A 21,606-nucleotide genomic window follows, 5' to 3' on the forward strand; every position below is an offset into this window, starting at 1 on the left:
TTGCTTGAAAAACCATGTAATATTATTTCTATTTTTACTATAGATGTACACAAGTCCATCTTCTGAAAGGCACACATATGCGCATGCACACACATATCTTTTTTTTTAATTGAGATAAACACAGCAATAATGTCAAAATCAATAAAGAGGGATAAGTAATAATCTCAGGCATATGAGTCAGGGATATGAGCAGAAGAAGAGATTGGGGCCAAAGGAAGTCTGTCTTCTCTGTACATGAGGAATCCCTTATCATTGCATAGCCCCTGCATGTTTGCCCCCAACTCAGGCTGGAGTTTGTCTTCACTCATCATCTAGGGCTTCAAAACTGGTTTTCAGCTCCAACACTCATGTGGCTACCAGGGAGAGGAAAAGTGCAGCTAAGTGGCCTCAGCTGCGAGGCCTGGCCAGATGAGGAGGAACAGAATAGCCCCTCTTTGCCAACTCTCTTCAGGACAATTAACAGAAATTTTTTAGCTGTTGAATCTAAAAAATAGCATTGATTGTCATGTTGTTTTACATGTTAATTTACCACCAAAATGCCCAGATCTTTTTTTTTGGGGGGGGTGTTGTTGTTATTTCTTTTTAATTCCAACTTTCACACCCCCTTCTCATGTCTTGTTCCTCTTTGTGTGATCTGCTTGGCTCCTTCCCCTCAGCCATACACTTTTCTCAGGCTTGACTGGTTTTCCCCAGCTTGAAATACTGCTGATACTGAGTGTTCTCCACAAACACTCTAGATATGGTTGGAAAAAGCCCTTCATGTCAACATATTTGACAAGTCCCATTCTTGTTTCTTCAGGTCTGATTGTGCTGGCCACAATCACTCCTGAATCATCGCTGGATTCGGGTCATGAAACCAACTCCTCAGAGCTCACAGATATGTCAGAGATGATGTCGGCCATGAAGCACCAAAATACCACCTACTTCCTGGCCCAACACCTCAACAAGGACAGCCTCCTTGCCCGAAAGGACCTACCTTTCAGGATCCAGAGCTGTGCAGCTCAGGCTGTCCTCACTGCCCCTTATGCTCTTGGGCCCCCAGACCCCAACCCATCTCTCCAGCCAGCTGTCACTGGCCAGAGCCCTGGGCCCCCTGGGGCTCGCAGAAAGATGCCTCAGTCAGAAACCCAGATGCAGGGAGAGAGAACATATTCCTTGGCCGTGCACCCAGCACTGTCCCCACAGCTTAGTGAACAGAAGAATCTGAGCCTGCTTCCCCCAGTTCCTGAGAACAAAGGGCCAGGCCACAGTAGGCCAGGCCTAGAAATGTCACTAAGGGCAGCCACACCATCCCTCAGTGAAGAACAGGTCTCAGAGCTTAGGGAGAACCTGCCCAAGGAAGTCAGGTTGAACCCTAAACTTATCCTGGACCCAAAAGGCAATGTGACCCCAGCCATCATCTCGGCTGCTCTACAGCAGGTGGTACACAATAAGAGTCTAGCCACTCCTGGCACAGCTTTGGCAGCACCCTCCAACAGGGGAGAGAGAAGGCTGGAGGCAAGCATGGGGAGGCCCGAGGTCACCATGGACAGGCCAGACGTTAACCTGATGAGTACCAGTGCCAGCAAGAATCTGAAGTTTAAAATGAGCCCTGGTGCTCCAGAAACCACACGGAATTCTCAGCAGCAGCTGGGCCTAGAGGCGTCTGCCAGCCCCAGAGCAGCCACTGGCAGCCGGGCTGACAACCTCCACCTTATCCCACAAGAGGATAGGTTTCCTGTTCAAAGTTTCCCTCCCAAGAGCTATCTATCCAGAGCAAGTCGAGACTCAGTGGGCAAGCAAACTACTGGGGAGGTGGCAAGCAAGAGTGGGCCAGAGTGTGCTAAGCCTCCCCCTAACAAGCAGAGCACAGTCTCAGGACAGGGGGAGAAAGGGCAGCTGGAGAGCATATCCAAAAGCAGCAAGCTTGAAGAGACCAGCCTGGTTCCCCGAGCTGGCTATCCCATGGCTCTGCAGAGCCCAAGCTGCCATGTTCGAAGCCACAGCCCTAGCTGCCAGCCCCGTGGCCCCAGCCCAAGCAGTCAGTCCCGTGGCCAGAGCCCCAGCTGCCAACCTAGAGGCCAGAGCCCAATGAGGCCTCTGGCCACCAGCCGGCAAGTTAGCACCATGCCCTCTAGAAAGCTTGAAACAACCCTGGATGGAGCCCACTTAACCTCTGAAGGCCCCACAAAGCCCAAGTCATCCCGAGGTCCTTTCCGACTACGCAACTTATTCTCTGCCACCTTCCCTACGCGCCAGAAGAAAGAGACAGATGAGAGACAGGCCCAGCTGCAGAAGGTAAAGCAGTATGAATTGGAGTTCCTTGAGGAACTTCTAAAGCCACCGAGCCAAGGGGAGCTTCCAAGCACAGAGTACCTGCAACCCCCAGCACCTGGACGCTGCAGCTGCCAGCTACGCAGTAGTCCCGTGCAGCAGGGACCTGGCATGTCTCGTGAACAGAGGCGCAGCTGTGACTGCAAGCGCATCTGCCGAGGAGGTCGGTCACAGGCTGCCCAGACCCCAGTGCCTGGCTTCCGGGAGAGGGAGAGGGTTCCCCCTACCCAGAGGCAGCCAGAGGCTGACCCAGGCTTGAGCCTTAGTCCCATCAACATCCAGCGCATCCGCTCCACCAGCCTGGAGTCCCGTGAGTGCAGGTCAGATCCTGAGAGTGGTGTTTCATGCCTGACCACGTGTGCCTCAGGGGGTGAGTGTTTGGGAGATCCCAACTACAGGAAACTGATGCATCGCTACAGTATTGGTGAGCTGGACCAGGGTGACAGGGCCTCACTGACCTCAGATATCTACCCACACCCACCCCTGGGAATGCTGCCTAGAGAGGTCAAGGAGATAGACACAGGCCTCCCGCTAGGCTTGGGTCCAAAAAGCAAGTATGCGGAGTCACCAACTCTAGGAGACCCCTCCTATGTCCAAGTAGCCCCTGAGAGTAAAGGCCCCAGGCAGATGGCTGTGTTCTCACTGCCAGAGGAGGTCTACCGGAGGCCAGCTGATCTGGATGAGGACAGTGAAAGTAGCAAGTGTTGTTCCATTCGCTACTGCTTCTACTACCGCAAGTGTGACATGGCAGATGATGCCAGTGATGGCAAGGATGAGCTTTCCTATTCCATCCCCATGAAGATTCTGCCTGGCATGAAATTGGATGAGCAGGTGGTACCTGTGGTGAGCAGAACCCTACAGGTACTGGATGCTGCCACCTGCAGCAGCAGCCCCGAGGCCCCCCACACCCAGGAGATTGACCTTCGGGTGTCTACCTTTGAGGGGAGCCTGGCTAAGATCAATGCCCTGCGGGCCCATGCCTATGGCCTCCCTGATGGCTTCTTGGCTGCCCGTCTGGACACCAATGAGCTGCTTACAGTCTTGCGGCAGTGTGTGGCCAGCCCTGAGGCCCGTGCTCCCAAGCCCTATGTCTCTCAAATTTCCGAGTACAAGCTTGAGCTATCTCTCAAGTTCAAGGAGCTCAGGGCCTCCTGCCGCCGTGTAGCCAACGTGGACAAGAGCCCAACTCACATGCTGGCGGCCATCACAGGCAGCTTCCAGGTGCTGAGCAGCCTCATTGAAACCTTTGTACGGCTAGTGTTCATCGTGCGCTCTGAGGCCCAGCGCCAGGAGCTGCTTGCCAAAGTAGAAGAGGTAGTGAGGAATTACACCTTCCTGCTGCGTGCTGCTGAGGAGTCCACAGCTCGGAACCTTAACCAGCAGCAGCAGCAGCAGCAGCAGCAGCAGCAACAGCAGCAGCAGCAGCAGCCTCCGCTGCCACTGCCACTGCCACTGCCACAGCTGCCAGCAGCCACAGGGCACCCACCAGGCTCCCCATCATCGACTGTTATGAGCACATTCACACGCTCCTTAAAAACCCTTATCAAGTAGGGCACTTGCCCAGGCTTGTCCCTTCCCCACCCACAGCCCCAGGTTTGAGCTTTGTGGTCTTTGCATCTTTGTGGTGAGTGTGTGTGCGTGTGTGTGTCTGCTGGGCCAGTCAGGGTCCAAGAGCCTATCAGTCTCCAAGGCTAACTCCCTAGACTAAGGCTCTCTATTAAGAGCTGCAGGCTTAGCTGCCGCCCTGGGTGTACTCACCCCTGCCTGGCCTCTGGGCGTCACTGTGAGGGCAAAGGTCCCTTGCCATTACGTCCACCACAGAGCTGTATTTTATCTCTTCTCTGGGGCTGATAGGTGACATCAGGTTCACCTCTTGCTCTGAGTTGGGCACTGGGGAAGCCAGGACCTCGAGCTCCTCCTAGCATCTGCTGCCTCACAGAGGGCAGTGGCAGTAGCGGTAGGCCACAGCGCCAAACCAAGGAGAGAGGGCGCTCAGTCCAGATGCACCCACCTACCATGGGCTCTTTTGTACCTGGCAGGAGCCACCTCAAGGGCCAGTGCCCAGGTAGGATATGTGCAGAATACAGCCATGCCTGGCTGTCAGTGGCTGGCTCAACAGGCTGGAAGCCTTGGGAGCCCTTGCCCCCCAGGTTCAGTAGCTCCACACCAGCCATCCCTAAAGTGCCCTGCCCCTTTCTGATGGGCAGGGCAGCTCAGTCCACTAGGGAGCAAGCCTCTGAGATCACCTCACTTGTTTTGGGTAAGGTATCTGGTGAAAATGTCTGCTCTGGGGAGACCCAGTGCTGGCATCAGAGCCTGCTCAGCTCAACCCAGCCCTGTTTGCAGGAGCTGTTGGCCAGAGGCATGTGGCTCCTCTCTCAAGATCTCTATCAGATAGACTGTCCTTAGGAGTTTGATGTAGCTACGGATTGGGATAGGGGGTGGGGGGAGGGGGGAAGGGTGGGGGTGTTGATGACTATATCTTAAACTTCTGGAAGCTAGCGTGATATGTTAATCCTGAGTATATGCTTTTGGCTGTGTATTGACCCTGTGGATTTGTCTCTCTAAGAAAAGAAGCTGAGCGCCTTACCCAGTGCAGTCCTGCACCTCTCTCTCCCTCTCTGGAACCATCTGGAAGGGAATTCACACTGTTTAGCATACTCTTTGACACTCATCTATTGCCACTGCTACCACCACCACCACCACTGTCACCGCTGCCACCGCTGCTGCCGCTGCTGCCATCCACCCCTACCCCTAGCCCTTCTGGGAGTGAAGACACGGAGTCCCTACAGTTATCTCACTGTAGGAAACAAAGAAAGCCAATGTTTCTTCTGTATAGATTGCTTCTTGTCCACTTCTCCATAGCTGCTTGTTTCCCTCCTACCCAGCGTTGGCCTCTCTTTCATCACTGTGTGAGAGGCCTATGTGAAATCTCTTGTTCTTATGTGAGTTTTATAAGATGTACACTGTGCCAAGCCCCTGCCTCTCCTTGGTGATCCTAGCACAATAAAGCCTCCTGAGTGGCAAAGTGTTCCAGCAAGGAGGAGGGGCGCCCTTCTACAGAAGCCAGCCCCCTTCCTTGCCTCTTTTCCCACAGGACCAAGATGTTTAATGGGCCAGAGATGCAGCCAATGGGGAACCCTTTCCCCCACGACCATGACAGCCGAGTGCTGGCATGGTCTTCCTCTTCTCCCAACTTCTTGATCCCACACCTTTGCCACTCAGACCTTGCCTTTGTCATTTCATCGCTGTCATTAGCCTCTCCCTCAGCCTCATGGAGAGGGAACATTTTCTAATGTCTGTATATAGTATGTATACTACATAAATATATAAATTATATATTACACTAATTTATGTCTTGTTTTTCAAACAAGAATGATTAAATCTATTCATCTTACTATCCCAAATAAGTCTTTGCAGTGTCTTTCTGTGGATGTCCCTGTGTCCTTGAATTATTGGTTGGTAGCAGTCCTTTGTTCTACCTGCACCTTCATCCCCTGGTATATGGGCTCAGTTGGGTGATGAGAGCTTAGGATCCCACTTCTCCCATGGTCCTCAATACACAGGGGATCCTCCTCGATTCTCTTTGAAAACACCTGACATACACATAGTGTAAGATGTTTACCACTGTCTATTGGCCATGGGACTCCTGGTTTACCTGGCTACCATGGCTGTGACCTCAAAAATGAAGGGTTGGGGCTAGACAAATCAGGGGATCTGAAAGTGGGGTTGGTTCTGATGGGATAGAAGCATCGGGATCGCAAACATGGTCAACCTCTCTAGTTTTTCAGAGCTATTTAATACCAAGAATTCTTTACTTCCTCCCATTCTCTTCATTTTTTCCTTTAAACACGGGTTCCCAGTGGTCTCTGAGGTGTCTTTGTGCAAATGTAGGCAGATCATCTTTCTGCACAATCACTCATGATGTGGTAGAAAAGACTGCTTCTGGATAATGATAATCCCAAGGGCACATGACTTGGTAATTTCAGCTCCATCTAGCATCATTGCCTCATTGGCATCATATACAGTGTCCTGAGGAGTCTGGCAAAGATTTACTCCGTTATGTCTGCAAAGATCCTGCCTAAGGCTTGGAAGAAAGGATTGGGAGAAGAGGTGCCAGAGGCAGCACAGTGAGCTTGGGTCACTCTGGAGGTTCCCCAATGCATACATGGGAGAAATTATGGACAATGAGAGCAGAGCTCTTTTGGATGCTGCCTCTTAGACAATCTGCCCCATAGCCAAGGTTTGAAATCAGTGGAATGCTCATATAAAGTGGAGCTAGCTGACACTCAAAATGATACAATGAGCAGTCCAGAGCTTGGAACCTCCCTATGGCCCTATACCAATCACACTGGTAGGGCCTGATGATCTTACTCTGGTTCATATTTGGGTACTTGCACACATAGAATTGGCACATAGTAAGTCTTCAAAAGGTCTGTTTTGAATGGTCCTTGGTTGAAGTATCAGTCTCAGAAAAGACCCCTAGGCCTAGATTTTTTGGTTCTGTTGTTCTCCTTGTGGAGCTCCTATCCCCTCCTTGTTTTTCTATCTCCCCCTTCTTTCATAAGATTCCCTGCCTAAAGTTTGGCTATGAGTCTCAGAATCCACTTTAATACCCTGCTGGGTAGAGTCTTTCAGAGGCCCTCTATGGTAGGTTCCTGTCCTGTTCCCTGTTTTCTCCTTCTTCTGATGGTTATCCTGTTTGCCTTTCTGAATGAAGATGGCAGCCCATGACAGCTCAGTGTCCAAGTGGGTTTCCTAGTAATGGGAACAGGGACTGTCTCTGACATGAATCCAGGGGCTCTTTGATCACCTTCTCCTGAGAGGGGAGCAGCCTTACCAGGCCACAGAGGAAGGCAATGCAGCCAGTCCTGATGAGACCTGATAGGCTAAAGTCAGATGGAAGGGGAGGTGGTCCTCCACTATCAGTGGACTTGGGGAGGGGCTAAGGAAATGAGGGACGGGGAGAGGGAAGGCAGAATTGGGAGGGGAAAAGGGAGGGGGCTACAGCTGGGACACAAAGTAAATAAATTGTAATAAAAATTATATTAAAAAAATAAAAGAAATAAAGGAAAAATGGACACATACAATATTAAAAAATAAAAACATCTTTTGCATAAATAGATGTCAAATCAGATGACTATCGATGGGCATGGTGGCACACGCCTTTAATCCCAGCTCTCAGGAGGCAGAGGCTGGTGGATTGATGTGAGTTTGAGGATAGCCTGGTCTACAATTTGAGTCCGGAACAGCCAAGGCTACAAAAGAAAACCCTGTCTCTAGAAACAAAAAAAAGAAAGAAAGAAAAAAGTAAAAAGATGATTATCATGAAAGAGTCCCTTCAGTCTGTTATACAATGTAAAAAGGGCACATTCTCCTCTGGGAATCAGTAATCCAGGGTGGTGTGGTAAGACATAGCTATGCAGCCAGCATCCTATTAAAAGTAGAGGTGAGGCCTGGAGTTGTGACTTAGTTTGGAGAGTACCTGTTAGTACACATAAATCTCAGGTTTGATGAATCACCAGCACTGTGTAAAAACTGAGCATAAGGACTGGAGCAAGAGCTCACCAGTTAACAGCACATACAGCTCTTCCAGACCTGAGTTCAGTCCCCAGAACCCACATCAGGTGGCTTTGTAACCACCTGCAACTAGGAAATCTGACAGCCACTTCTTGCCTTTGTGGACATTTTTGCATGTGTGTGCATACAGATGCACAGACACAAATATGCAGAGAGAGAGAAAGAGAGAGAAAGCTTTTTTAAAAAAATGGGTGTGGTGGTTGCATGCTTGTAATCTCAACTCAACACTTAGGAGGTAGAGAGAGAGGAATCAGTTTGGAGTCATCCTGGCAAAGTAGTAGGTGTGTGCTGGGTATAGATATAGACATAGACATAGATATAGATACAGAGAGAGAAGAGACAAGAGGGAAAGGGAGAGGGGAGGAGCTGGAAACAAGACATGGTGGCACATGCTTGTAACCCCAGCACTCAGGAAGCTAGAACCACAAGTTTAAGGCTAGCCTAGTTTAAACCTATTTGTTAGGGCTGTATGGCAGACCCTTCCTGAAAATAAAACAACACGGATTCTGGGTCCCAGTACCCCATCAGTTCAGCTGAATTTCACCAAGTACTTCCTTCCCTGTGCTTCTGAAACTCTCCTGAGGTGACTCTTGGTCTCACTTTCTGTGGACCCAGTGCCATTCCCTGCATGAGCATAAAGCACTGGTTGAAGCCATATTCTCACCAGTATCTTCCTGACCATCAAGGGCTGGAGCTGGGACCTAGAACTGATGGTTTCCAACCACCCTAGGCAACTCCTCCAGAGCCTGACTCCTGCCTCTCTGACTTCAGCCAATTAAGTGAAAATGGGTTCAGGTTGTTGGCCTGGGCCCAGAATGCTGGTGGGGCTGGCACAGTCACATTTTTTTCAAGCTGTTGTCAAGACACTGTGAATAATAGGCAATTTCATCAGCTATGAATTGAAAAGACCTGCCTCAGCCAGAATTTTTGCTGCCAAAGGGATAGGAGAGAATCAATTGCCAGCACTGGAAAGGGGCATTACATTTATAAAGCAGGATCATATTCCTGACACCAGATTTTTCTCAAAAGATTTGAAAGGAAAATATCATTTGGATGATACATTAAATATCTTAAAATAAAGATATCATGATGCCAAAAGTAACATTACGACAAAAATCTGGGTGTGGTGGCTCGTGCCTATAATCTCAGTACTCAGGATGTGGAGACAGGAGTTCAAGACCAGCTTGGGCTATGTGAGACTCTGCCATCTCTAATAACTCACCTCTCAAATACCAAAAACAACAACAACAAATCATGGAGAAAAATTTAAACCTTGACAGACTTTTTTTTTTTCTTTCTTCCTTTTGTTTCATTTTGGTTACTGTGCATACATTTAAAGAATACTTAACATTTCAAATACACTCCAAATGTGTTCAATAACTCTTGGCTACATTTCCTTACCTAACTACATGGCATCCATCTTCATTCTTCTCAACTCCTAGACATGCTTTGACAGACATGATGTATATACTCTGTTTCTAGCAGACAAATGAAATGAGCTGGAGGCACCGATCCCAAAGGGAAGCTGTCTAGGACTGACCTGTTTCTGAAAATCTGGACCCAAGTAGAAATCAAGCACCTCAGACATCCAGGACCTAGAGGGATTAGCCAGGCAGGTATGCTAAGAAAAATCAAGCCTCCCTCTCTCCAGTCTCTAGACCAGCAGTTCTCAATCTACCTAATACAGTTCCTCATGTCATGCTGACCACCAACCATAAAGTTATTTTCACTGCTACATCATAACTATAATTTTGCTACTGTTTCAAATCATAATGTAAACATCTGTGTTTTTCCAGTGGTCTTCAGTGACCCCTGTGAAAGGATGGTTTGATACCCAAAGGGCTCTCAACCTTCAGGTTGAAAACGACTGCTCTACACCCAAGTGTTGCCATATTTCACACTCATTTTGAGACAAGAGCTCCATTTCTATATGTAGCCCAGGGTGGCCTTAGCCTCCTGAATGACAAGGGTGTTTGTGTGTGTGTGTGTGTGTGCACTTGCACGCCATCATGCGTGGCTCTACAATATCCTTAAGCAGGGCCAGGCAGTGGTGGCTCACACCTTTATTTCCAGCATTCGGGAAGCAGAGGCAGGTAGATCTCTGTGAGTTGGAGGCCAGCCTGGTCTCCAGGACAGCCAGGACTACTACACAGAGAAACTCTGTCTCGAAACACCCAAAAAAGAAGAAAACAAAATACTATCAATAAGCAGAGGGTCAGCCTGCAGCAGAGAGTAAGGTGATACAGATTCCCTGCAAGAGGGAGATCTGCATCTGTAGTGAACAAAGCAGGAATGACTTGTAGACTAACTTGAGTTCATCCCAGAATCACAGCTTGGTTCTATTTTCAGCACCATGGCTGACTTGCTATTTGATGGGGTTCAAGTAATTTCACCTCTATGGGACTCTTCTCTAAAAGAAAGATGACTGAGTCTTCAGCCTCCCTCTGTGGCTGTGAGGATTAATGAGAAGGTACTGCAAAAGCAGCTATAAAAATCCTCACTCCTAGCTGTACAAGCTTAACAAGTGCAAATCAAGCTGCCCCATTTGCAGTTGCTCCACCGAAACTAATTAAGCTTGCACTGAGCGCCTGGAACTAGAAACTTGGCCCAAACAAGACTGAGGGCCCTGTTTCCTCCAAATATCTATTCTTGTCAGGCAAAACTGGCTTCTGACAGTACCCCTCAAATGGAACATGCACAACCTGCACCCTCCCAGCCTTTTTTTTTTAATTTTAATAAGTCATTCACTTGTATCCTAGCCATAGCTCCCTCCCTCTTTCTCTCCCAATCCCACCCTCCCTCTCTCAGGTCCTCCCTGCCCCCTTCCAATTCCACTGATAGGGGAGGTCCTCCTTTTGAAACCATGAAGCACTGGGGCTGCTCAGGGGAAGACCAGTACCTTTCAGGAACAAGCAGGCAGTTCAAAGGCTCTCACGCTGGCTTGTTTCCTTGACACCCATACTCCTGCTCTCTCTTCATTCTCATTCTCTTTGTTAGAAGCAGATTTAATTAAAAGAGACTGGAATTTCCTATCCTATTTCAACATAGAGGGTGAAAGAAAAAGGTGGGCTGGAAAGTGTAGCCTAGCACAGAAAGAAAGAGAAAGAGAGACAGAGAGAGAGAGTCTATCCATCTGAAGAGAGGCCATAAGAGATAAGAGTGTGTCAGATCCTTTGGTGTTTGTGAGCTACTCCGTATGGGTGCTGCTATCTAAACTTGGGTCATAACAATAAGGAAATAAGCAAGTACTCTTAACTGCTGAACCATTTCTCTGGCCCCAAATACTCACTATTAAAAGCATGTGTGTGTTTGTGTGTGTGTGTCAGGTAAATGAAATCTACCTACTCAACAACAAAATATTATTATTACATTTAAAAAATCATGTGTGCAGTCAGACACAGTGGAACACACCTGCAATCCCAGCAGCACTCAGGGAGGCAGGGGCAGGCAGATTGCTGTGAGTTCCAGGTCAGCCTGGTCTACAAAGCGAGTCCAAGACAGCCAAGGCTACACAGAGAAAACCTGTCTCAAAGAACAAACAAACAAAATAGTGTACACATGCATGTCCATGATATAGCTTATGTGTAGAAGTCAGAGGACAACTTGTGGAAGTGAGTCCTTCTACCTGTGCATCCTGGGGACTAAACTTGGGTCTTCAGGATTGACAGCAAGCGCCTTTACTCATTGACTCACCTTGTTGGCCCTAGCATATTTTACTAACCACATTGTCTTCATGCTGTATATTAGATCTCTAAACTTGTTCATCCTACATATCACTACATGTAATCTCTAACCAACATCTCTCCAGATCTGCTCCTCTCTCCACTCCTGGCAATCATTGGTTTAGTTCTTATCTTTTAATAGTAAAGCATTTTGTGTTAGCTTCCCTTCCACACGTATGATTGTGTGCTATTTGTCTTTCTGAGTCTGGTTTATTTCCCGTAATATGGTGATCTCTGTGTCTACTAAACATAGTGAGATCCATGTCTATTAATTCTCCTATAAATCACATAATTTCCTTATTCTTTTTTGCTGAATAAGACTCCATTGGGCATATGCAGTGCATTTTTATTCATCTGTTTACTGGTAGACATCTAGGTTGGTTCCATATCTTGGATACTGTGAACAGGGCTGCAAGGAAGACAAAAAAAAATGTAGATTAGTATCTGTTAAGAAACAATGATGAAAATCCCAACCATTCTATTTTACTAATAAGGACTCAGGAGCCAGATACTGGAGTGAAAAGCTGCTATCTCAAAGAGGAAGAGAAAACACCCAGCTGACCTTCCTTCTCAGCTCAGATCCGGCTGGGAAAAAACCCAAAAGGCTTACTAGTATAACTGACAGCCCAGGCTGAAAAAGTCCAAAAAAACCCAAGGCTGAAGGCTTGCTAGCTCAAAGCCCCAAAAGCCAAGGAGCTGAGGAGCTGAGGAGCTGAGGAGCTGAGGAGCTGAGGAGCTGAAGCCAAAGCTAAAGCCAGAGCTTGAGCTCTACTTCTCCATGTTTAAACACCCCTCAACTCAAAGTCCCTCCTACTCTTTAATCCCTGTCAGCTGGTTTCTTGCTCCACCTCTTGACCTAGGTTTAACTTTTTTAGATCCACCAGTAAATAGAAAGATCTTGGATTAAAGGTGTGTGCTAGGGCTGAGTGAACCACACCTTAATCACCTGTTTACAATAAACAGAAAGTTCTTGGATTAAAGGTGTGGTTAGGGCTCAACCAAACTAACCAACCAACCAACCAAACAAACAAACAAAAAACAGGGTTTTACAGTTCACAATTTCGGGGTTTACAACAGGATCAAATATCCTGCAACAGATATCCTTACAATGTGCTCACTCATCTCATTTAACTATAGACCCAGAAGAAGAAATGTTGAAATACATGGATAAATAAAACCTCAAAATTCATTCTTATTTTACCTCCTTCCTTTTCTTTTGACAGAGTCTCACTTTGTAGCTCAGGCAAGCCTAAAAACTTGTGATCTTCCTCCTTTAGCGTCACCGATTACATGCATGTACCACTATACCAGGTTAAACTCCAATTCAGTTTCAGAGTCCCAGGGGCCAGCTTCTTGCTTTTGCCTACTCTGCAAGAGTTTACCATAATGTTTTCCACTATCAACCTATGGCCTTATGCCAAGTGTTAGCAGGATAATGATTTTTAAGGAAGTATGGGAGAAGGGGGAAATTCTGCTCCAACAATCATCACCAAGTTTCCTAGAAAGCAAATTCAGCTCTGCTTTAGGACCACTGATTGCTTTCTCTGTTCCTATCTCAGTAAGGGATCCCTGGTCTTCGGGCATTCCTTTGGCTTGACAATACCATGTGAGGTGACAACCTTCTATGACCATCTTTCCTCCAAGCTGATTTAAGCCTACATTTTCACTAGAAAGTCTACATTTCACTAGCAAAAAACAAACTAGCAGAGACTTTCACTAGATCATGAGCCACAAGATTAACTAAATAAGGTATTTGGGCGCTGGGACAAAGAGCTTTGAACTGCAAAGTGCAATTATTAGCATTAGTATTATTTTGAGATGAGCTCTCACTAAATAGCCCTAGTTGGCCTGGAACTTGACATGTAGACTACATCACTCACTGTGTAGACCACACTGGCTTTCACTCAGTGAGATCCACCTGACTGCTTCACAAGCGCTGGAGTTAAAGGTGGGTGCCACCACACACAGCCTTAAATCTGATCTTTTTAACAAATATGCAGTCTCTTGTCACCTTTCTAATGGAGCTGTTGGAATCTTTTACTTTGAATTGACATAGGAATGAGGGAGAAATACCTAACATACTGAATATAATATATACATATATGAAAGTTTTAAAAATTAAACAAAAATCCCTTAAAGAAAATAAAGGAGACCAGCATGGTGGCACACACCTTTAATCCCAGCACTTGGGAGGCAGAGAAGCCAGATCTCTGAGTTTGGGGTCAGTCTTACCTACATATCAAGTTCCAGGACAGCCAGGTCTATACAAAGAAACCCTGTCCCAAAAACACTAAGGAAAAGAAGGAAGGAAGGAAGGAAGGAAGAAAGAAAAGGAGAAAATAAAGAAAATAAAGAAGTCAGGCATAATAATGTACATCTCTGATCCCAGTACTCAACAGGCAGAGGCAGTTTTATACCAACATGGTCTATACAGAGAGTTTCAGGCCACCCAGTAAGATCCTGTCTCAACAAACAAACAAACAACAAGAACAAAAATCACCACCACCAACAAAGAGATCTGAGTGTGTTTGTTCATGCCTGTAATCCCAGAATGCGGGAAGCCAATATTAAAGACCAGCCTCAGCTATGGAGAAAGTCTGAAATGAGTTAGAGGACACATGAGTCTCAAAAAAAAAAAAAAAAATAGAAGAGAGGAAAAAGCAAAAGCAAGGCTGTATTTCAAAATTAAAGAAAAAAAAGTTGAAGAGATGGCTTAGGTTAAGATCACTGGATGCTTCTCTAGAGGACACAGGTTTGATTCCCAGCAACCACAAGACAGCTCACAACTGTCTATAACTACAGTTCTGAGGGATCTTCTGGCCCTTGGGGGTACCAGGAGTATATATGGTGCACAGACATACATGCAGGCAAAACATAAAAACAAACAAAAAAAAAAAAAAACAAAACGAAATAAAACTTTTGAGACCTGAAAGTAAAAATCTTTAAAGTTCTTATCTGCCTCACCCTTCATTGCACACATTTGAAGACCACTTTTCAGTATGGACAAGCTGTTTTCTGTGCTTGGAAGCAAATGCAATTCCTGCTTCCAGTTATGACTTATAAACAGGCCACAAATGTTAGATGGCCACGACTACCAAGGACAGGCATTCCTGCCATCTCCTTAGCCTAGCACTGTGGAAATGTACAAGGCCTCCACTCAAAGAAAAAAGTAGAAAATGACAGATTTCATTTGTTGAACAATGGAAAAGACTGATTTCTTTTTCCCCAAAGCAGAGTTTCTCTGTGTAGCTCTGGCTGTCCTGGAACTCACTCTGTAGACTAGGCTGGCTTCAAACTTACAGAGATCTGCCTGCCTCTGCCTCCTGAGTGCCCCTGCACCCATCAGGAAGAGACTGATTTGATTCACAGCTACTGTAATGCTGGTCCATTGCTATCGTAGTTCAGAAATAGAACTGACAGAGCTCTAGAGCAGGAACAGATTTTGGCTCTTTTATTTGGTTGTATTTCTTTTAAATGGTGTGTTTCTGTGGGCATGTAAGCATGAGAAGAGAGGTGGCTGTGAGATGGCATTTGTGGATGCTGGGAACCAAACTCAAGTCCTCTCTAAGAGCCAAACTCAAGTCCTCTTAACCACGGAGTCAACCTTCCAAGCCCAGACTTCAATCCCTGCAGCTTGTTCAAGGACAAGCTGTGTGACTTTGGACATTAATGTCTTCTCTATGGCTACCAATGTCTTTGTGTTTGCTTGGTGATGAGTAGTTTTGTCTTTAATATTTATTTTATTTGTAATGTGTATGTGAAGGTACCTGAGTATATGCATATATATACCATGTTTGTGCGGGTGACAGAGGAGGTCAGAAGAGGAGTCAGAGCCTCTAAAACTGAAACTACAACAGTTGTGAGGTTTGTTGTGAGTGCTGAAAACTGAACTCATGTCCCCTTCAGGACTTTTAGCTGCTGAACCATCTCTTCAACCCCACTTGATAGTTTTTGAGACAGGGCCTCCTGTATCCCAGGTTGGTCTCAAATTCACATATGTAAAGAAGAATGACATTGGACAGCTGTTGGTATAATGTTCTTGTGAAATGTATACAATTTACCCTTATTCACTCAAATGTTGATTTCTCTACCCTACTACTATCTGGTTTCAATCCAGACATTGCATTGTGATGCTTATTCTAAGCATCACCTGTCTCAAGTTTCTGTAAACATGCCACCATTCATTCTCTGTATTTTCAAGTAAAGGACCAGTCAATGCTGTGCTATAGAGAGAATAGAATGGGACACCCTGGTCCAGAGGGGAGGAGAGATCCTGGGAAAGAGGACTGAAATACATCAGGAGAAATGAACCAGACCTAAGATATGACTAAAAGGCAAGTATAATATCGGAAATCTGAATGGGATGAAGCTATGCTGGCTTGGAGGTTTAGGGTGGAGTACTTATTGCCAAGAATTGTGTTCTAGGTTAAATAAATAAATCCTAGTCTCTGTGTGGTGAATCAAGTATACAGCTAGTTTAGGAATAACTACTGTTTAACTAAAAGATAAATCAATATTAAATATTAATAATCATCAACAAACCCCTGATTCTCCTGCCTTCACATTCCTAGTGCTGAGATTCCAGGAATCTGCCATTGCTCTTGGTTTATATGGTACTAACAATGAATCTTAGGGCCTCCTACATGATAAGCAAGCATGCTACATAGCAGGTCCATAAATGACATATTACCTAGAATAAATGGCCTAAGGTGTATTGATGTATTATAGGTATATATATTAAGACAGGGTTTCTCTGTGTAGCTCTAGCTGTCCTAGAACTCATTCTGCCGATTAGGCTGGCCTTCAACTCAGAGATCTGCCTTCATCTGCCTTCCAAGGGCTGAAATAAAAAGCATGAATCCTGCATTCAGCGTTGTAGGCTTTTAATTTAAGCACTCAGGAGGTAAAGATTAAGGATCTTGAGTTACAGGTTCACCGGAGATAAGAATCTCTCTCTAAATACATACATTAATAAATACCTTGAACTAGACACTGTTAGCTTTTTAGTTGCTTACTTTTGCTGTTGCTTTAGAAAAGGATCTCACTATGAAGCCCACCCTGACCTGAAGTTCATTATGAAGCCCCAGCTGGCTGGCCTTTAACTCAATGTCATCTTTCCTCATCACACACTTTGAGATTATAGGCACACATAACCCCTCTGTTGGCTTAGAAAACATTGGTTAGTGGTGGGAGCTGGAGATAAAGCTCATTTGGTAGTGTATTTGCATAATCATGCAGGAAGAGCTGGGCTCAATCCCCAGCACCAAATAAAGTCAAATGTTGTGGCAGCACACCTATAATCCCAGCACTCATAGAGGCAGGAACATCAAAAGTTTAAGATATATTAAGTAACATAGTAATTTGAATGTAAGTCTTGAATACAAAAGACTCTGTCTTAAAAAAAAAAAACTATGTTAACAGATTTTTCATGATGCACTCTCATTGTTTATTAAATATTTACTATTGATATATCTTTTAGTTAAAGCAGCAGTTATTCCTAAAAAGCTGTATAACCAAATCACCACACAGAGACTAGGATTTATTTAATTAACCTAGAGCACAATGCTGGGCAATAGTTACTCCACCCTAAACCTCTGAGCCCACATAGTTTCCTACCATTCAGATTCACCCTTGCTTGTTATACTTTTAGTGATATCTTAGGTCCAGTTCATTTCTCCATGTGGTTCCCAGACCTCTCCTGCAGATTCTCCTCCTCTCCCTTCTCTTGCTTTCTTCCTCTTCCTCCCACTCCAGACCAGGATGTCCCACTATTCTCTCCATTGCTCAGCAATGCGGCTGGTTGTTTTAACTGACAATTTAGAGACCAGATGGTGCCATGTTTACACAAACTTGAGACAGGTGATGCTTAGAATAAGCATCACAATGCAGTGTCCGGATGGAAACCGGAGAGTAGGGGAGAAAAATCAGCATTTGAATGAACAAGGGTAAATTGTACACATTCCAAAAGAACATTATACCAACACAGTCTTTAGTGATCTTCCAGACACAGGCTTCTAAACTCTAGAATTATGGGTGTATGACATTGAGCCTGTGTTTTTTTTTCCTCTCTCTCTCTCTCACTCACTCTTTTTCTTAAATTTATTGATTTATTTATTTATGAAGGAGGGGCTCACTGTGTTAACCCTGTCTGGCCTGGCATTCCATATGTAGACCACGTTGCTCTTGAGCTCACAGAGATCCACCTGCCTCTACCTCCCAAGAACTGGGTTTAATAAAGGCAATGCCACCACATTTGGATAGCCTAGTTTCCACTTCAGCATTTCTAGATACAAGTAAGTAATATCATCCAAACATTTCATAGGTCAGTAATTATACCGAGATAAGCCTTCAGTTCATAAAAGTTAAACACCAGAACAAACTGCAAAGCTCACTTGTTCCTCCTGCGTTTATCTAACTATGGCTGTCATCTTTTAAATCTTGACATGATTCTACCTCCATGTGATACTGACTGGCCATACATAATGGCATGTACACACATGAAAAATGAACTCGCATGAACCCTAGAACAAAATGCATTCAGCTAAATCTCAACTAAGATTAAAAAGAAAAAAGCCTAGTTAGTATTAGAGACAAAATCTTCATAATAGGAATAATTTTAAGAAAAGGAGTAAAATCGTGATTTTTGGTGTTATTTAGAAACAAAGTGTTTTTTATTTAATTTTGTTTGTTTGTTTTTGAAGACAGGGTTCCTCTGTCTAACCTGTCCTGTCCTGGACTCACTTTGCAGACCAGACTGGCCTCAAACTCACAGAGATCTCTGCCTGCCTCTCCCTCCCAGAGTGCTGGGATTACAGGGTGAGCCACTAAGCTTGTCTGAAACAAAGTTCCTACACACCCCTTTGTCAGGGATGGAACCTAGGAAAGAGGCTGGGGTTGTGCTAATACATAATGATTACATACATCCTGATTATGGTTTCATCTCCCGATACTCCTTCCAGCATCTCCCAAACTCCCCTCACATCTAGTTCCACCTCCTTTCTGTCTTTCACTAGAAAACAAGCAAGTTTCTAAGAGATATTAAATAAATAGGTCTTAGAGCTGAAAGGAGAAGTGGATACATGCCCTCATCCCTCACTCAGAAGCTATCTCCAATTGATGATCACTTGCAAATGAAAACTACTTTTTTTCCCAAGAGAGTCTCACTGGGGAAACAAAGTACTCCTTGGTGTATGCTGTTTGTCCAGCAGTAAACAAACAGAAAACAAACTCAATAGCATCTTCGGAGGTCCCTCGTTTGTGCAGATGTGATAGGCTTAGTGATTGTGTCCTTCGAAAGCTCTCAAGAGGGAGAGGGGTCTGGGGAGATGGCTCAGAGGTTAAGAGCACTGTCTGTTCTTCCAGAGGTCCTGAGCTCCATTCCCAGCAACCACATGGTGGCTTGTAACCATCTATAATGAGATCTGGTGCCCTCAGGCACACATTTTTTAAAAGAGAAAGAAAGCCCAGGCTGGCCTGTACGTAAGTCATAATCCTCTTGCCTGCGGGATTACAAATATGGGCCACCATGCTCAGTTTTGAGACTACATTGACTTTAGTAACAGGAAGCACAGTCTAGATGAGCTGCCATACAAGCTTAGTTGATGCTCTTCTTGCCTGAGCTCTCAACACACCTTCCCTTACCCACTTCCACTTCAGAGGCTCATCCACCATGCTTGCCCTCCATGCCTCTTCTTTGTTTGTTTTTTGTTTTCTTTTTTCTTCTTCTAAAGATGCCAGCCTGGGACCCATTTTCTTTGTAGATCCTCAATTTGATTGTTTCTCTACCTCCATGTGCTAGGGTTCTGAGAATGTGCCATCACACCAGGCTCGGATTTTAGTGGTCCACTACCACACCAAGCTCTTAATTTTTTTTGTTTTTGTTTTTTGTTTGTTTGTTTGTTTGTTTTAATCTTGCGTCTTTTAGGAGAAGAGGACTGTGTATTGTTCATTTTTTTATGTGACCACCCTCCGGAAGGACTGATATTGGATAATCATAGTATTTCTTCTGAATTATATTAAATTTACAGAATCCATCAAAACTTACCTATAGCTAGGTTATATTTTACAAACTCTAACTTTTTCTAAGATTCATTTTTTAAAACTATTTTAAGTGTGTCATATGAATACAGGTGCCCTTAGAGAGTAGAGATATCACAGGCAGTTGTGAGCCACCTGGCTGTGGGTGCTGAGAAGCAAACTTGAGTCCTCTGCAAAAGCAGTACTTGTTCTTAACTGCTGAGATATCTCTTCAGCCTCAAAAGTGGTTAGCTCCTTCTTGGGCAGTTTTAAGAACAATAGTACATAGACATAAACACACACACACATGGGCAGGGGGTCACACAGAGGGCTCACTTACAGAGGTCTGCCTGATTCACTGATGCTAGAAATCCCACTGTGTCCAGCTCTCAAAGCCTCACTTCTGTCTGGGCAATAGTGGTTGGTGCGTGCCTTTAATCTCAGCACTCTGGAGACAGGGTGTGTGTGGGTAGCCTTGGTTGTCCTGGAACTCACTCTGTAGACCAGGTGGTCCCCAAACTCACAGAGATCTGCCTGTCTCTGCCTCCAAAGTGCTGGGATTAAGGGTGTGTACCACCACAGTCTGGCTCAAAGTCTCACTGTGTGTACCAGGCTGGTTTGGGACTCTCAATCCTCCAGCCTCAGTCTTCACAGTGTAAAAATTATAAGAATATACCACCATACCTGGTAGTCATTATTTTGGTTTTGTTTATTGTTGCTATTTTGAGACAAGATCCCACTATATAGCTTTGGTTGCTCTGAACTCACTTTTTAGATGAGACTGGCTTAGAACTGACACAGATCTGGCTGCCTCTACCTCCAGAGTGCTAGGATTCAAGGTGTATACCATGTCCACCAGCTTTTTGACTCAGATTGTGTGACGTTTTTCTTACATCTAATTTATGTCTGGAATACTGTTAATTAAAAAGAGTCTACAAATAAAGCTTTGCACTGGTTCAGTTAACAAGTTATCAGAATAGTAATAAAATAAATCTAAAAGGCTACATTAGCAACATTACCTTGTCATTGTGGCAAACAGACCTAAACACTATGCTGATTCATTCAGGGTTTGTTTTGTTTTGAGATAGGGTTTCTTTGTGTAGGATTGGCTGTCCTGGACTCTCTTTGTAGACCAGGCTGGCCTTGAACTCACAGGGATACACAGGAATAAGCCTGCCTCTGCCTCCTGTGCTGGGATTAAAGGCAGGCACCTCCACGCCCGGCTTACTTTAGGGTTCTTCATGGATAATAATTTTTCTTTTTACAAGCATTAGGTAATCCGATTTTTACCACCCGGATATTTGGGGAAAGCCACATTCCTTCCCTGAATGAACATACTAGATTCTAGTGTTAGAAACAAAATGATACTTTTTCTATCCTTGTCTCAGGATGACTTGCCTTCAGTCACTTTCCCCTGGGACTTGCCTTTCAGGTAAAAACTACTCTTGGTAATTACAGTCCATATACAAGCCCTTTGGATAGGAATGCGCCTGAGTTCTGGCTGTCTCTGTGATGTAAAAAAATCCTTCAATTTAATAATCCCGTATTTAACAACAAGATAAAAATCCGGATCAGAAACCTGTACACTCTTGTGACTACCATCCTGCTAAAACATATACTTAAAGAAAAAATGCACACCGGGGATAAACTTGCGTTTTGTTTTGTTTTTTTGTTTTGTTTTGTTTTGTTTTTGTTTTTTGTTTCTTTTGTTTTGTTTTTTACCTGAAACAAAAGGAAAATACTGACGAGTTCCCATTTAGGGAGCCGATCTAGCACAATGAGTTTTAGAATCTCTCCACTCACATCTTTTCACACCCAGATAATCTCCCCTCTTTCCAGTGATCCACTAAACCGGTGCTACCAGAAGGCGGGGCTACTTCTGAGCCTAGCTCCTTTCTTGCCTTTCAGCCATTTACTAGAGAGTGGTTAGGCGGCAATGTTACCGGAACACTCCGCCCATCTCTCCGGTTTAGCC

The 21,606-nt window shown here is 45.0% G+C and overlaps 1 protein-coding gene across 9 annotated transcripts in view; it reads left to right on the plus strand.

The window, feature by feature from the left end:
• Window positions 1-5,131, plus strand: part of Frmpd3 (FERM and PDZ domain containing 3) — a 151,963-nt gene extending 146,832 nt beyond the window's left edge. For all 9 annotated transcript variants that reach the window (XM_060375634.1, XM_060375635.1, XM_060375641.1 and 6 more), the window contains one exon: window positions 800-5,131. In XM_060375634.1, the coding sequence (XP_060231617.1) occupies window positions 800-3,864 (3,065 nt within the window). In that variant the 3' untranslated portion in view covers window positions 3,865-5,131. The remainder of the gene's footprint in view (window positions 1-799) is intronic.
• The last annotated feature ends 16,475 nt before the right edge of the window (window positions 5,132-21,606 follow it).

Source organism: Meriones unguiculatus, chromosome X (genome assembly GCF_030254825.1).
Source record: "Meriones unguiculatus strain TT.TT164.6M chromosome X, Bangor_MerUng_6.1, whole genome shotgun sequence".
In the NCBI taxonomy this organism is placed as follows: domain Eukaryota; kingdom Metazoa; phylum Chordata; class Mammalia; order Rodentia; family Muridae; genus Meriones; species Meriones unguiculatus.